General features: G+C 41.6%; 1 protein-coding gene across 1 annotated transcript in view; it reads left to right on the top strand.

Annotated features, from left to right (window-relative positions):
* Positions 1-1,554: 1,554 nt before the first annotated feature.
* The window catches only part of pars2 (prolyl-tRNA synthetase 2, mitochondrial), a 21,761-nt gene continuing 5,210 nt past the window's right edge, over positions 1,555-18,105 (top strand). The window contains exon 1 of the mRNA XM_062556789.1: positions 1,555-1,955. Coding sequence (XP_062412773.1) covers positions 1,953-1,955 — 3 coding nt within the window. The 5' untranslated portion in view covers positions 1,555-1,952. The remainder of the gene's footprint in view (positions 1,956-18,105) is intronic.

The following is an 18,105-nucleotide window of genomic DNA, read 5'->3' as shown; positions in this document are numbered from 1 at the left end:
CATAGATCACTGAATCGGATTAGACCATTAGCTTCTCGCCTGCTAGCTTCATGTTTAAAAGTGACTAAGATTTCTGATAATTTTCCCATTTAAAACGCGTCTCCTCTCAAGTTAGAAAGTGCAATAAGACCAACTGAAAATGAAACCTGGCGTTTTTCTAGGCTGATTCGACATGGAACTACACTCTCATCTGGCGTAATAATCAAGGCAACTTGCAAACGTACCATAGGCGCAGTGATATCGTACGCAGCATCTGAAAATAGTCCCCATAGACATCAAGCAGTAGTAGTGCCAGTAGCTGCAAGTTGCCTTGATTATTACGCCAGATGAGAATGTAGTTCCATGTCAAATCAGCCTAGAAAAACGGCAGGGTTCATTTTCAGTTGGTCTTATTGCACTTTCTAACTTGAGAGGACACACGCTTTAAATGGGAAAATTACCAGAAATATTAGTCACTTTTAAACATGAAGCTAGCAGGCGAGAAGCTAATGGTCTAATCCGATTCAATGATCTATGCTAGGCTGAAGCTAAAAGTTGCATCGCCAGACTCACAGAATGGCTGGATGAACGGGAACAAGGTAAATATCGATTGTTTTGCTCGAGGGAAGGTGGAAAATGAGCGTATTTCCAAAAATGGCGGAATATCCCTTTAATCCCTGTGGGACAGTTCGGTGGGAGAGCATCACCAACATTTGCTATATGCCTACTCCTTAGCTTCTAGGTCTATGGCTCAGGCTGCAGGGCAATACAAGAAGCAATATGACCGTAAGGCCAAGTCACTTCCATTAGCTCCTGGGGAACGGGTCTGGCGACGGAATAGGCAAGATGGGGGAAGGGGGAAGCTTTGTGGCAAATGGAATCCAGAGCCTTATGTAGTGGTAGAACAGTTGGATGAAGAGGGCTTAACCTATCGTGTTAAATCTGAGCGCACAGGGAAAGAGCGGGTTCTGCATAGAAATTCTCTTAAACCTTGTATCAATTCACCCCAAGGTGCCCCTGCATTGCATCCTGAGCTGCCAGTACCTCCTGTCTGTGAACCCGAACCCCTGATGTATGTACCATGGGTAGACCCTCTTGCTCCAGATGACCCAGGTAACCAGGCGGCCCCTAGGAGGTCTGTCCGTAGTAATATGGGACAGCCCCCAGTGAGATATAGACACTTAAACACTTGTGATACTCATGGTTGTCAAAGATCGCCTATGTGTGTGTGGGGTATGGGTGTAGCATATGTTTGTGTTGCAAGGGACTGCCAACGTTAAAGAGTGGGGGAATGTCATATGGGGGAAATTATGGTCAAGTTTATTGTTTTTTCATGTGTGTGTTTGCCACTGTTTCTTGTCTAATCTTGATTTGGTGTTTGTTGTGATTTGCTTTCAATATTCATGTGTGACTTTAATTGACTGATCATGATTAGAGTGGCGGGCAACGCCCCCTCCCATGTTCCCGGACCGCAGCTGATTAAGAGATCCACAGCTGTTGGTAATGGACAACAAATGAGAGACTACTCAAAAAGCAAGGAGACTGAAACAGTGAAGATTGGTGACTCTGGTGAACTCAGTATAGTCTATTGCAGCTTAGGTGCCCCGTTTTACTTTTGGGCCGTGATTGTTTTATTGTTGTGACCCGTTGCTGGATTATTGTCTGCTGTGCTCCTGCTCCTCGCTTTGCTGGTGTCTGCTGTGCTCCTGTTCCTCGCTCTGCTGGTGTCTGCTGTGCTCCTGCTCCTCGCTTTGCTGGTGGCTGCTGTGCTCCTCTGCTCCTCGCTCTGCTGGTGGCTGCCTTGGTTCTCCGCTTCCCTCTCCGCTGTTGGCTACCGTGTTCCCCGCTTCTCTTCTGCTGCGCTGGATTGCTGTTGGTCGCTGTTGGGTTGTCCAGAGTCCCGCCTCTCCCGGCCTGTGTTGTGAAACGCTGTTCAACAGGACTGGGGGTCAGATTCGTCTGCCCCCGGTTTAATGGTGAGTGTCGCCCTTTGCTGTCTGCAAGCACAAGATCCACGACCCGCAGATACTGGAAAGCTCTAGTCTGTCCACGTAGTTGTATCATAATCCATGAATTGCAGTGATTTATTTTTGTGTGCATGATTGCTCTTAAGTGAGGTGTTATCTACAGTGTGTGTCATCTATGTGGAGATACTGGCGGCTTTCCTTTGTTTGTGTGAGTGTTGTGTTTGCGTGCGAGTGATTGACAGGTGCCTGCTGCGCAGAACTCCTCACTTTGGCGTGAGACGGTAGCCTGGCAAGCCAAACTACACAGAAATGTATAGTCTGGGGTCGGACCATTCACAGAGTTGAAGCCTGTGGGTGGGATGAACAGTTGTCTTTCAGACTGCCTCTGCACGTAATAGGCCAGCATTTGTGACCAATCGTAGCCGGTTGGCAAAACGGCAACAGGGCTGCCAAGTTTCAGAAAATTGCAAGCGACAGTGAGATGCGTTCGTCGAACATTTTTTTGACTGTCTGTCACACTCAAAGCGTGACACTTGGCAGCTCCGATTAGAGTCGCTTTTTCAAGTGTGAACTTACCAAGACAGAGGCAAATAGATGTTACACAGCTCTGCAACAAGTATAGGACAATTATAGACGTAGCAGCCTTAACGTTAACTTGGAAACTCAAAGAGAAACAGCGAATCAACAGCAAGCAGGAGAACGTTTTAAATCTAATTATCGGAGTCGGCGCTGTTGTGTGTGAAAGATAAGTTAGATGCCAAGACCCGCCTTTCGTTGCTTCTGATTTGTTTATTGCGTGATGCTTTCGGGCTCAAGGACTCCGTACACAGATAGAGCGTTCTAATTGGCTAGGCTGAACTCGAGCCTGGCGCAGGCTTGTCCTCAACGGTGCGACCCTAGACCATCCCGCTAGGCAAAAATATTTTTGGCCGCTAGGGTGCGTCTAGATTTCTAGGCTAGTGAGACGGACTTGTGTTGGGGGAATCCCTTGTGGATGGGACTTCCCTGAGCGGACGTTGACTGTGCTGTGCAATTAGCTTTTAAACTTGAGATATACATTGACATGTCGAAATAGGAATTGTAATAAATATATATTTTTTTATAATTTTGGTTTCTGGGTTGTTCTGTTGTGTTGCTCCCACCAAACAAACGAACTTGCTAAAGAACAAAAAATCATTTATTCCGAGTCCCAGCTCTCCAATTGGGTGGCGTAGTCGAGCTACATTCCTAGTGTCACATTAGCACGAGATGAACGCTGCAACTCAAGGAAGGGCAGAACTTCACTGAAAATGGTCTTCACCGACCTATATCACCCCGACTAAGTTGAAAATGAGGTCCTATGTCCAAAATTCCGAACTATTCCTTTAATGAAAAGAACATGTTAACGTTCTCAAGGCATATGTAGTAGGCCTATGCCATCTTGCATTTCAAAAGGGGGGGGGGAGATAATATTTTCAATAAAACCTCTTAGTCGTTACACAAACATTTCAGAGCATGTTGATATAGATAATTGGAAAATGCATGGCCTGCTATAATACAGCAATTTTACTGAATAAGCCCCACTTTTATTTTGGCAGTAGGGCAGCCATATTGGAATTTCCAATGCTTCCTGTCACTCTTCGTGGTTAATAAAAACCTGTATAAATAAATACATTGTTGAATGTATTTTAGTAAATTATTTGTTTAACATAGGTTTAGTCAAATCAAAAGCTAAATCAAAAGGTTGTTTCATTATTCTGGACAACTAAATACGTTGTTGAACATTTATCGAGTATTTTCTAGTAAATTATTTGTTTCGCATAGGTTCAGGTTAGTCAAATCAAAAGCTTCTTCTTCTTGTTTTGTTTAATGGCAGATTACATCCTTTAACATGTTGTATACCGCCACCTACTGTACAGGAGTGTGTAGAGTGATACCTTTTGGCTACTTAGTCATGATGGAGTAAAAAAAATAAAACTAGAGAGAATAAATCAAACCAAAACAGAAACCAACAAATAAACAACCAATCAAAACCAAAAAAGTTTAAATTCTTTTCATTAGTTCACTGTTTTTAAGGAAGGTAAAGAAGGCTCTAATTCTATCTTTTTCCATTCCTTGTTCCTCAAGAATATTCTCAAAATGTTCGTCTGAGTCTTGCCATAATTGCCTCTGCTCACTATATCTCATACATCTAAATAAAACATGGTCCACATCTTCCTGCACTTGGCATTCTGTGCATAAGCCATCACTTTTCCCCATTATTTTGAGTGTAGAATTCAGTCCTGTATGTCCCATTCTCAATCTTGTATACTATTTCTTCCTTCCTATTTTGCATAGTCATTCTCTTTCCTGCAACATTTCTCTGAATGTTATGATAATTTGTAGCCTTAGGTTCAGCATCCCATTCCTGTTGCCATTTCTTTATTATTTCAGGCTTTTGCTTCTCCTTTCCCCATTGGTACATTGATTTCTATTTCTTTGTTTTTTAGTGCCTTTTTGGCTAATCCATCTGCCTTTTCATTTCCTTTCACTCCAATATGAACTGAACCAATAAACCCAGGCTTTTAATACTTAGTAATATATTTCTGGTTTCTATCAATAAGTCTTCTCTGAGTGATACACCACTTTCAAAGCTCTGCAGAACAGCCATTGAATCTGAGCATATTACAGATGTTAATGGCTTTATCTCTTCTATCCACCTTAAAGCTGTTATTATGGCAGTCATCTCCACTGTATATACTGAGAGGTGATTACTCAGTCTGTATTTTAGTCCTTTTTTAAATTCAGGAATGTAAATTCCTATTCCACAATACCCATTTTGGTCCTTTGATCCATCAGTAAAGATATTAATAAAACGTAAGGTTATTTGCATAACCCCGGTTCTCTGATAACAGAGTGAGGTATCTCACTATGGGAGACGCCCTCTGGCGTGACCAACTACGGAAGCACCAATTACACCACGTCTGTCGCAGACAGACCAATCACAGCTGTGATACGGAGGCCCGCCCTCAGTATTTATACTACAGTATCACCAGCCATTGACCATTCACAGCATGCGCTCTTCCCCGTGGCAAGGAGGGAAGCCTGGTGAGATACCTCACTCTGTTATCAGAGAACCGGGGTTATGCAAATAACCTTACGTTCTCTTTCAAACATTCGTTCGGTATCTCACTATGGGAGATATAGCCCACTCCCGGATTGCATGCTCGAGTTCGCAACAGACGTGACATGCCCACATGTAAAACACAGACACAGAAAACTATTCAAGTTACGTGTACTGGTCAAACAACACGAGCACCAACACTGAGAACTGCATGTGCCAGTGACGGCGCAGTAACATCCAGTCGATAAAATCTCATAAACGTATGGGAATTTTCCCAACAGGCGGCTGCGCAAATATCACTCACTGATATACCTCTGAACAGCGCCCATGACGTAGCCATGCCCCTAGTGGAGTGCGCTCTGAGACGCTCCGGGAGCGGCAGGCCCTTAGCCTCGTAAGCCAAACCAATAACCTTCACCATCCAGTGAGATAAACGCTGGGCTGAGATGGGGAGTCCCTGACGTGAAGTGGCCCATGACACGAACAGCTGATTACTCCTTCTAAGCGCCTTTGTCCTGTCCACATAAATGCGTAACGCACGGACCGGACACAAACAATGGAGTCTCCCCTCCTCTTCCGAAGAGAAGGGGGGAGGATGAAACGCGTCCAGGTCAATAGAATTACATCTGTACGATGAATCAGCGACCTTCGGGACGAAAGCGGGGTTGGGCTGTAGAACCACTTTATTGAATAAAGGGTTAAACTGCAAGCAGGAGGGATGCACTGACAGGGCTCGTAATTCCCCCACTCGCTTAGCTGACACGAGCGCCAGCAAGAGTATGCTCTTGAGCGTGAGCAGCTTCAACTCAATTCCGTCCAACGGTTCGAAGGGTGGGAGAGAGAGCGCCTCCAGAACCACGGACAGGTCCCATGACGGGAAAAGACGTTTCGTCGCTGGGCGCAAACGGCGTGCTCCCTTCATAAAGCGACACACCAGAGGGTGCTTGCCCACTGATGCCTTGTCAAACCCAACATGACAGGCGGAGATGGCCGATAAATAAACTTTAATTGTGGAGAAGGCCTTACCCATGTCCAACAATGACTGTAAAAAACATAACACATTAGCAACATCGCACTGGAAGGGCACAATATGCTTGTCATCGCACCACCTTTCAAACACATGCCATTTGTTATCATAAAGGGCGCGTGTGGAGGGTGCTCGAGCGCTTTGAATGGTGGCGATCACATTATCAGGGAGGCCAACTGCATTCAAGTTGAGCCGCTCAGGGGCCAGACCCAGAGAGCCAGCCGGTCGGGCTGGGGGTGAAAGATCTGACCCCGCGCTTGGGAGAGAAGGTCCCGGCGCAGAGGGAGCTGCCATGGTTCTCCGTGGAGGAGTTGCGCTATCTCTGATAGCCACATCCTCCCCGGCCAGAGAGGGGCCACGAGGAGCAGTGACAGGCCGTTCTCTCTCACCCTCGCGAGCGTGCTTTGGATGGCGCCGCGAGAGGTGCGGAGATTCAGGTCCGTAATGTAGCATATCTCCTCCCAAAGAGCTGGATTCGGGGTGCCGGAGTCCAGCTGAGACCCCATCTCGTCCAGCAGCTCAGCCTGGTAGGCTGTTAGAAGAGTGGTAGCGTTGAGGGCCCTGACGGCCAGGCTAGACGACTTATAAATCTTCTGATAGATGGACGCCGTGAAGCGGTCCATTTTCTCAGGCAAGGTCAGGTTACCCACGGAGAGTGAGGTTCTCCGGGTCGGGTGCAGATGATGGGCGACGGACGCCTCGACCGCCGGAGGGGCGGAAAGCCCAAGCTCGTCCATCCCCTGAACGTCCACTACGGAGAAACCTTTGACAGGCACCCGATGGGAAAAGGGTTTGTCCCAGAAACGCTTCATCTCGGCCACACACGCCGGGACAGCGGGGAGGAGTTGTTTCGCTGACGGAGCTCGCGAGGGCAGGCGTTTACCATCGAAAATGTCTCTCGCTGCCTCCGCATCGTTCTGCGGGGCAGGCCAGTCAATTTTGAGCTTCGCTGTGGCTCTCCTGCAGACCTCGAGGAGGCTGAAATCCGCCTGAACGGGGCTGCCGCTAGCAGCGCTAGCTGGTCTGCTAGCTTGGGTTAGCGGGTGAACGCCATCCTCCTCGTCGTCCTCGTTCTCACCGAGGAGGTGCGCGAACGCCTCATCATCATCATCCTCCTCCGCTCCGACCTGACCTTCGTCCAACAACTGGTCGTCGAACAAAGGAGGCAGGGGGGAGTTAACGTCCATGAAGTCCGCCCAGGAGCCGCCCGGTAAAGCGGAGGCGGAAGACCTCTGCTCGCTCGGTTGGGCAGCCGAGAGACACGGGTCGTCGTTAGGCGTCGACGCCACTCGGAGGCGTCGCTCCAGGATTCGCTGCTGCATGCCCCTGCAGTGGGGACAGACCTCCGGGTCGACCAGAGACTGCTGGGCGTGCTTCACCCCCATGCAGGCAATGCACAAGGGGTGGGGGTCCTTCCCCGATATCTTGAATCCACAATTGGATTGGCAGGAGCGGGGTCCTGGGGAAGCAGCGCTAGCCTCAGGAGGGCTAGCAGCAGCGTTAGCTATAGCCTGAGCCATAGTAGGTTCGAGAGTTCGCCTTGACGCGTTAACTTCGACAAAATTCGCTTTACGCGGTAGAATAATTCGCTTAATGCGAGAGGCTCGCCTTGACGCGTTAGCTCTGAAAAGGGACAGAATTAACTGTAGCCTTAAGAATTCCCTGCGTTCAACGACCAGCCTTGACGGTAGTCTGCGAACGAAGAGCAGAGAGTTCGATGCAAAGTAGTCTTCACGGGGAAGAGTGCGAGAATGGTCAATGGCTGGTGATACTGTAGTATAAATACTGAGGGCGGGCCTCCGTATCACAGCTGTGATTGGTCTGTCTGCGACAGACGTGGTGTAATTGGTGCTTCCGTAGTTGGTCACGCCAGAGGGCGTCTCCCATAGTGAGATACCGAACGAATGTTTGAAAGAGAACCATAAAATGAAGAGGATAGGTATCTTTCACTATACCTGGCAAAACTCTCGTCATCTGGGTATTCCCTCTTTTTTTTCAAAATTTCTATATTGACCTCTAATCCGACACTTCCTTTTAGTTTTAGAAAATGTCATTGATCATTAGATTAAACAATATAGGACTAATTACACTTCCCTGAGGAATTCCACTTTCTACTGTGAATTCTTTTGAACTTTCTGAGCCTACTCTAACTCTAAAAGTACGTTGGGAAAGGAAGTCCAGTATGAAGTTATACATTTTCCCTCCAATCCCCATTCTATCCAACTTGATCAATAGCCCTTCTCTCCACATAGTATCATATGCCTTTTCTATGTCTAAAAACACAGCTATCATTACTTCCTTCATCAACAAGGTTTTCTCCACTTCATTACCTAACTTTACCAAAGCATCTGCTGTAGATCTACCCTTTCTGAACCCAGTTTGATCATTTTTAGAAGGCTTTTCTTCTCCAAAAAATAACTTAGTCTTGCCACTATCAACTTCTCCATTAATTTGCCTAAATGTGATGTCAGTGCTATAGGCCTGTAATTCCCTGGATTGCTTGGATCCTTCCCTGGTTTGGAAAAAGGAAGAATGATTGCCATTTTCCACATCTTTGGCAATTTACCCTTATTCCATATGCTATTGAACAGTTCTAATACCTTAACCAATAATTCATCAGGAAGTTTCCTAAACATAGCATAACATAAATTGTCAGGTCCTGGTGATGAGTACCCAGTAGTACTTAATGCCATTTGAAGTTCTGCCGTAGTAAATTCTGCATCTAGTATATTATTAGATTCTTGTTCAGCATTTAATACCCATTCATTTTCCTTCAAAATCTCCTCTTTCCTCTTTTTGAACATTTCATCCAGATGGTTACCTTTATGAATGTCAGCAAACTTTCCACCCAACATATTTGCTTTATCAGCATCTGATATAGCTTTATTTATCCCATCATTTAACACTGGTATTTGTGCTGGTTTATATTTACCTGTCATTTTCTTCACCATCATCCACATCTTATCCAAGTTGTTTCTCTTCCAATTGTTGAGCAGAATTGTCTCCAGGCTTCTTTCTTAGTTTCTTTAATTACATTTCTTGTAATAGCTTTTTTCCTTTGATAATCTACAAGATTATCTGTTGTTAGTGTATTACGTAGTTTCTTAAATGCCTTATTTCGATCTGCTACTGCCTCTGTGCATTTGTCATTCCACCATGGAACATTGTTTCTTTTGCTTTGGCTTTTACTGATTGGAATACTTTGACTTGCTGCACATAAAATACTAATGTTTAAAGAATCGTTCATTTTGTCTATTGATTCCTCCACATTTAAAGATTAATTATGACCGCCGCTAGCGTAGCTAGCGAAGCGGTCATATAGTTGTTGTCAAAGTTTTTTTTTTTTTTTTTTTTTTTTTTTTCTTTCTTTTTTCCCGTCATTTTTCGTCAACGATTCCCGGGACACCGTAACACCGGAGCGCATGAAACTTGGTGGGCATGTAGCCCCAGTAGAGTTCTATGGAAAATTTTCGTTTCGTCCCCGGGGGTCACTCCACCCCCGCGCTGCCCCCGCCCGAAGCCCAAAAATGACAGTTTTTCCTACATAACTACCTGAACCGTGGCACCGAGGATGACAAAATGTTTATGGTATGTTGTTCTCTAGAGCTTGCATCAACTTAGCTTATAACCAGTCATTTGTGATTTGCCCCCCCATCGTAAAAATTGAAAATGCAATGTAATATTGCTTTAATTGCCCCTATCTTCAGATGAGATGTTATGAACTGCACCAAATTTCATGTGTATGATTAACCTGACACCCTCTGGGAGTATGCCAAGTTTTGTGGAATTTCATCCATGGGGGGCTATAAAATAAATGGATTTATGTGTACATTCAGGACTGTATACCCATCGGCCAGTAGATGGTGGTATTATCTGGAGTCTAAATCCCCCCCTGGGGATTTCAAAAACTGTTCCAAACATCTCAATCTCTGCTAGTTTTTGTCCTAGAAACATATAAGTGACACCATTAGAAACCTTTAATCAACTAGTTTCCAAATATGTTTTAAAAGAGAATGGTTGCTCTGGGTGCAACAAACATGCAGGAACACACACACACACACACACACACACACACACACACACACACACACACACACACACACATAAATACACACACACACACGCATACCTACACACACACGCACCACTACATACACACATGTACATAAAACATTATACAAACACATGCACAAACACGCCCACACGCATGCACACATACACCCTTACACACACACACACACACCTACACACACACACACACACACACACACACACACACACATGCACACACACATCTTTGAGTACATTTTGTGAGACCACCGGAGCTGAGAAGTGAATGTGTGTGTGATGTACTATAGCCTGTGTGTGTGGGTGCGTTTCTGTGTGCCCATCTGTGTGTTTGCATGTGTGTATATGTGTGTATGTGCATGTTCTGTGTGTGTTCTCTTTCTTTCTCTCTCTCTCTCTCTCTCTCTCTCTCTCTCTCTCTCTCTCTCTCTCTCTCTCTCTCTCTCTCTCTGTCTCTCTCTGTGTCTGTGTTATCTGTGTGTATTCTGTGTGTGTTCTCTCTTTCTCTCTCTCTCTCTCTGGGTGTGCGTGTGTGTGTGTGTGTGTGTGTGTGTGTGTGTGTGTGTGTGTGTGTGTGTGTGTGTGTGTGTGTGTGTGTGTGTGTGTGTGTGTGTGTGTGTGTGTGTGTGTGCGCGAGTGTGTGTTTGTGTACGTGTGTGAGTGTGTGCCTGTGTATGTGTGTTTGTGTGTGTGTGTGTGTGCACACGTGCGCATGTGCGTGTGTGTGTGTGTGTGTGTGTGTTATCTGATATTGGAGTGACAGTGACGGCAGAGAACACAGTGAACATATACTCAGAGACACATTAAACACACACACAAGCAGACACACACTCACACTAGACAGAGAAGCACTCATACACAAAAGCAAGCGCACACATGCACACACTCATTTACATACATAAAAGTTGCAGTAGGGATGGAGTAGGCGATGGAAACACAAGCGTGATTGATATTTGCGGAGAGAATGTGCAGGACTGAGCGGCGGTCATATTGTGTATCGCTTTGCGGTACATCTAGTTATTTATCTCTTCATTACAGCATTCCATAAACTTATCCCAGTTGGCTTTCTTAAAGCACCATTTGTGATTTATATGCTTGGGCTGTATACAGTGCCTATAGAAAGTCATCATACCCTTTTGAAATAGTTACTTTTTTTGTCTTACAGCCTGAAATCATAACCCATTTTAAAAACAATCTTTTCCAGTTTTATTTACAAATTTAGCTGTACAACATCAAAATAATGAAAATAAAGTCAACAGTTCTGAAAATTAATAAAAAAAAAAATGAAAACTAGAATAACAGGGTTGGAAAAGTCATCATACCCCTGACTTAATAATTTGTATAGCTTCCTTTTGCTTTCATTACAGCCCTCAATCTGTTTGGATATGTCTATTATAGCTTTGCACACCTAGATTGGGGAATATTTGCCCAACTTTCCGTGCAGAATTGTTAAAATTCTGTAGGGAATGGCGATGGACTGCTCTCTTCAAGTCAATCCACAGATTTTCTATAGGATTTAAGTCAGGGCTCTGACTTTGCCACTCAAGGATATTCACCATCTTATCCTTAAGCCACTACTGTTCTTTTGGCAGTATGTTTAGGATCATTGCCGTGTTGGAAGGCGAATGACCTGCCCATATTCAGCTGTCTAGCAGAGGGACGCAGGTTTTCCTCAATCATTTGGGTGTACTTGGCAGCATCCATTTTCCCTCTTATCCTGACCAATTGCCCAGTCCCCACTGAAGAGAAACATCCCCACAACATAATGTTGCCCCCACCATGCTTCACACTAGGTATGGTGTGTTTTGGGTGGTGTACATAGAATTGGAAAATGATCACTGCCAATACTTGTCCTTTGATCCACTTCCCATTCACACCTATTAGCTATTTTCCTATCCACTAATGTTAAGTCTATACATGATGTTTCATTTCTATGTATATTTATGCGTGTACCAGTATCATTGTTTAGACACACCAGCATTCTATCATTGAGCATTTCTTCCACAGTTTCTCCATTTGAGTCTGTATCTTTACTTCCCCATAATGTATTATGGGCATTAAAATCCCCACACCATATTTCCCTATGACCTTTTTTACAAATGTTTTTAATTTGCTCATTTGATAATTCATTACATGGATTATAATAGTTAATAACTATCAAATTACCTTTGTCCTCTTTATTAATTATTTCAGTTACAACACATTCATATCCTTCAGATACCCTTGTTGAGCTGTATGATATTCCTTCCTTAATAAATGTCAAACACCCCCCTCCTCTATCTCTCTCTCTATATATATCAACTTTATTCAAGACACAAAGGTCCATAGAGACAACACAGTACAAATAAGAATAAATATATAACAATACAAGACATTTAAGAATAAAGCATATGATGCATCATTTATACAACCTATCCAGACAATGGGTCCAATGTTTCCAAAAGCAAGATGTGTACCTTGTGTCACTCTTAGAAACATCCACTATGGAGACAATAACCTCATTCTTAGACCCTGTCAGTCTGCACATGAATCTATACATAAAATTTCTTAAAACAGCATTAAAAGTGGGCACATTGTTGGATACAAACATTTCACTGGCACTACTCCACCTGGGAATTTTAAGCACAATTCTCAGTGCATCATTATAAGCCACTTGAAGTTTTTTCATTTTTGACTCACTAAAATTACACCACAGGTGGGCAGTATACAGTGGAGTGCAATAGGTTTTAAACTTCATGTCTTACACTATTGTATCCTTTTAAAACAAAATCTAAATGTGGCTTTAACCATGTTTCTTGGATGCATATAACATCTGGTTTCATTGTCAATTCATTAACATATCTTTTGAATTCTTGACCATTTGCAATCAGACTTTGTGCATTCCATTGAAGAATAGAAAAAAACATAATCAATCTAACTAGTCTGAGATCCATCATAGTTAATATTTAGCATTTCATGCACTTCATCAGCCTTTGCTATGATCCCCAAATAATTATTAGCTGCTTCCACTACTGATTTTATCTTATCACTTTTCTTGGTATGCTGCATAGTTACATTGACTATTGAACAGATAAATGCAACAAAATTGTTCTGATTTACCAACATTGTCTCTTCTGTTATTTTTGCCTTATATCCATTAGACTCTGAGATAGTAATCTGTATGCTTGCTGCCTGCTGAGATCTTTCCCTTTTGTTCTCTTTACTTCTGTCTGAAGTTTCACCATCTTCCCAATTTCTGCTCTGCTCTGGTGTATAAATAAGTCTCTGGTTATTTCTATCAATATCATTCACTTTCTTAAGTGCTTCTGCATAAGATACTTGGTGTGTAACTTTATACTTCTGTATTTCTCTTGCTTCTTTTTGCTTTTCACATCCCCCATAGGCTGCACTATGTTGGCCTCCACAATTACAGCATTTCAACTGAGTTACTTCCCCACATTTACCATATTCATGTTCCCCTCCACATTTAGCACATCTAATCTTACCTCTGCATTGTGCTGCAACATGTCCAAACCTTTGACATTTAAAGCATCTTAGTGGGGGTGGAATGTATTCCCTGACTGGATAACTCACATATCCTAGTTGAACTTTAGTAGGCATATCCACCTTAAAGAATAGCAAGATCGACATACTCTCAACTTTCTCTTTTCCTTTAGTCAGCCTTTTTGCATCCAAAAGTTCACCACCTTTTAGATTATTTTTGATATCTTCTATAGAGACGAATATCGGTAGGCCTATTCCAGTTATCACTCCTCTTGCCTTTGATGTTGTACTGGTATGTGTGATGTAATCTTGACCCCATTTAGTGTTTCTTTGCTTAACACTTTTTTTTACGCTGTTCATCAGATGCTGCAAATATTTCCCATGAATCTGGCATGATTGATTTTGCCAATCTCTTTCTCAATCGCTTTCGTTACATGAATTGGGTGCAAATCAGGACCTCCATGCTGGTCAAACACTACTACAACTTTAAAAGTTTCACCATGTTGTTTATTAGCATTAGGCCTACTCTTCTTACTTCTGCTTTCTTCAACCTTACTCCGCTTAACAGTGTCTATTGACTCCACATATACTGGACTCCGACCTCTCGAGATTGTTTTCCCCTAACTTCTTCCCAAAACATTTCATTATCTTTATCCATAGTCAATGGATCTAGACCTTTAAGATCCTTCAAATATCCATCTGAATCATGTGCCATCACTCACTCTACATTCACTGTACAGTAAAGTTTATTTATATTACCAACTCCGTTTGATACGAACGTGTTCCCACCAACAGCAATCCGGAACCGGATCTTCTTCTTCTTCTTCTTCTTCTTCTTCTTCTTCTTCTTCTTCTTCTTCTTCTTCTTCTTCTTCTTCTTCTTCTTCTTCTTCTTCTTCTTCTTCTTCTTCTTCTTCTTCTTCTTCTTCTTCTTCTTCTTCTTCTTCTTCTTCTTCTTCTTCTTCGATTACTGATTTATAGTATACCGCCACCAACTGTACAGGAGTGTGTAATACCATGAACGTCGGCTTATATTAATTCAAACAAACAAATAAATAAAATCATAAAAATAAAAAATAAAAATAAAATATTATATTCTGTTCATTAAGCCAGTATCTTCAAGATAAGTAATTAATTCTTTAATTCTCTCCCTTATCATGCCCTTTTCTTGTAGAATTTCCTGTATTGAGTTCTCCCCTTCCATTTCTTGCCATATTGTTCTTTCCTCATTATACTTCATACAACTAAAAAGTACATGATCTACGTCCTCTCTTTCTTGGCACACCATGCATAAACCGTCTCCCTTTCCCACTATTTGTAGGGAAGCATTAAGACCTGAATGTCCCAATCGCAGTCTGGTATAAACCACTTCTTCCCTTCTGCTTAGACTCAGTGAAAGACTCCTTTTTCCTGTCACATTTGTTTGATTTTTATGGTAATGTCTTGCATTAAATTCTGCATCCCATTCCCTTTGCCATTGTTGTATAATTGCTGTTTTAATAATAGCTTTTGCTTCACCTTTTCCCATTGGAACATCAATTCCTATTTGTTTGTTCTTTAGCATCTTTTTAGCAATTATATCTGCCTCCTCATTTCCTTTAATGCCTTTATGAGCTGGAATCCAACAAAACTGAATACTAATTCCAAGGTTCTTGAGCTGTAGCAGTAGGTGTTTAATTTCAATAACCAGATCTTCTCTTGAAGAGTGACCTGTATCTAAGCTATATAAAGCTGCCATGGAGTCTGTACAGATCACATTTCTCAATGTCTTGACCTCTTCAATCCACCTGAGGGCTGTTATTAGCCCAGTCATCTCAATAGAGTATATAGATAAAAAATCACTTACTCTATACCCCTCTCTTTTATTAAATTCAGGGATATATATCCCAATACCACCATGTCCATCTTGTGGATCTTTTGACCCATCTGTATATATTTTAACATATCCATAGAAAGATGTATCTATCCCTGGCAATATGTTGCAAAACTTTGGTCATCTGCATACTCTTTTTTCCTTATCAGTAGTTCACTGTTAACCTCTGGTGATGGGAGAAACCATGGGGGGACTGAACTAAGAATTAGTGAAGGACTAAACTCAAATTCTTTAATTCCATGTTGTTCTGCTATACTCTTAATATTCCAGCCAAACCCTTTTGAAACTGTTTGATATTCCCAACAATCATTAAGAACTGAAATGGCTGGATTATTGATACTTCCCATCAACCTTACCCATTATGTTAAAGATGATTTAATATACCTTAAACTACTGTAAGTGGAGATTTTTCAGCTTCTATTAATAAAGCACTTGTTGGTGTTGTTTTAATAGCTCCTAGAGCAATTCTTATAGCTTTAAATTGAATCCTCTCAAGCTTTCTTAGAGAAGTTTTGCAGTCTGAACTATAAACTACACATCCATAGTCTATGGATGATCTAATTAAACTATGTAAATATACATTAAAGACTTTCTATCTGCTCCCCAGTGCTGTCCAGTGATCATCCTCATAAGATTTAGAACCTTTTTACATTTTGTTTCAACATACTCTATAGGACTTTTCCATGTAAGCCTTTCATCCAACCATATACCCAAATATTTGAAATGATTCTCTCTCCCAATTGGTTGATTATATAATAAGACTTTATACGTTTCTGGAATCTTCTTTCTTGTAAAAAAACATAACCTTTGATTGAGAATTTAAATCCCCAATCAATACCCCATTGTTCTAGCACTTGAATATCCTTTTGAATAGCTTTTTTTATATATGCTATGTTGCGTCCCCTTTTCCAAACAACAGCATCATCTGCATATAACAGTCCTTCATTTCTCTGCCCCAATTTTTCAAATATATCATCAACCATAATATTAAATAATATTGGACTAATAACACTTCCCTGGGGAATTCCACTTTCAACCATAAATTCTTTACTGAGTTCATTGCCAACTTTGACTCTTATTGAACGTTGTGATAGAAAATCCAATATATAATTATACATTCTCCCACTGATTCCCATATTATTCAATTTAATTAACAAACTCTCTCTCCACATAGTGTCATATGCTTTTTCAATATCTAAAAACACTGCCACCATAACTTCTTTCATAAGTAGTGTTTTCTCTATTTCATTACTGAGCTTAACTAAGGCATCCGTAGTTGATTTGCTTTTTCTGAACCCTGTTTGGCATTTTCTGAAAGGACACTTGTATTCTAGAAAATAATTTAACCGGGCCACCACTATCTTTTCCATTAGTTTCCCTAAGTGTGAAGTTAAAGCAATGGGTCTATAATTCTCTGAATTACTAGAATCCTTACCTGGTTTGGGGAAAGGAAGGATGGTTGCACTTTTCCAAGCTTTTGGTAACTTCTTGCCATATCTTGTTGAATAACTCAAGAATTTTTTCTAAGAATTCATCTGGAAGATTTCTAATCATTACATATATTATCACCTCCTGGCGCAGAGTATCCTGTATTACTTAAAGCCATTTTAAGTTCTGATAAACTAAATTCAGCATCTAATATAGACATATTTCCTTCTTTATGAATAATATCAAAATGATCATTCCTTGTATCAAATCAAGTAGAAAAAGTGTCATTATACAACAATTTATGACTAAAGGAAACTGAGATATAACCTTTTCTCTTTTCAGTGGGGGCCATTTTTGATTTTATGGTAACTGCCACTAGGGGGGCCACCCCAACTTGTATCCATGGATTTAAAAAAAACCTTAGGCCCATACCTAACACCCTGCCAAAAATCAAAAACTTTTCCAGAAGTGCCCAATCTTCATGATTTTTCACGAATTTGGCCGTAGCTATATTCCATATTTGTTTGAAGGTCAATATTAACTTCCTATGTTAAGGTCATTTCCATGTCAAATGTATTGCCATGGTCACTTTTTGCTTGAAAAAGGTCCATATCTCCAATTGAATAACATAAAAAGATTATTCAGGCCTCTAAACCCATACATTCACTCTTTAGGAATAACATTGAACATGTTACCATCATTCTAGTGTGAAAAATATTGTTTAGCAAATGCCTTTACCAGAAACTGTCTATTTCTGAAATCAATACATCATAGTCCAGCAGCCAAATGCCATAATTTAGTTGAACCTGGTTTTGTCGGTTTAAGTTTTTTTGTTGCAGAATCTAGTAGACTAGGGACCTCTTTCAGATTTAGCAGGGTGCCTGGTGAAATCCCTTGGGCAATTTCGTATATTAAGCCTTTCTTGTCCAATGTGTTGAATATAAGGCGGAGATACTACAGATGAATAGGGTAAAAAAATTAACAAGCAGATATCACTATGAAACTTCACCAGTTGATTGCCTAGATTAATATGAAAAATAAATGTATTACAAGTTTTCTGTAATTTAATGTTTGAATATGCAAATTAGGCATGGTACAATTGAATATGCGCTGATTTGCATAAACGTAAAGATAAAATACGAACATTGGATAAAGCTAGTTTTTTTCTTTTCATTTTGTTCACATAAGAGATTAAATG

The sequence above is a fragment of the Sardina pilchardus genome, chromosome 15 (genome assembly GCF_963854185.1).
Source record: "Sardina pilchardus chromosome 15, fSarPil1.1, whole genome shotgun sequence".
Classification (NCBI taxonomy): Eukaryota; Metazoa; Chordata; class Actinopteri; order Clupeiformes; family Clupeidae; genus Sardina; species Sardina pilchardus.
The sequence above is the reverse complement of the archived record's forward strand: the minus strand, read 5'-3'. Positions and strand labels throughout refer to the sequence as shown.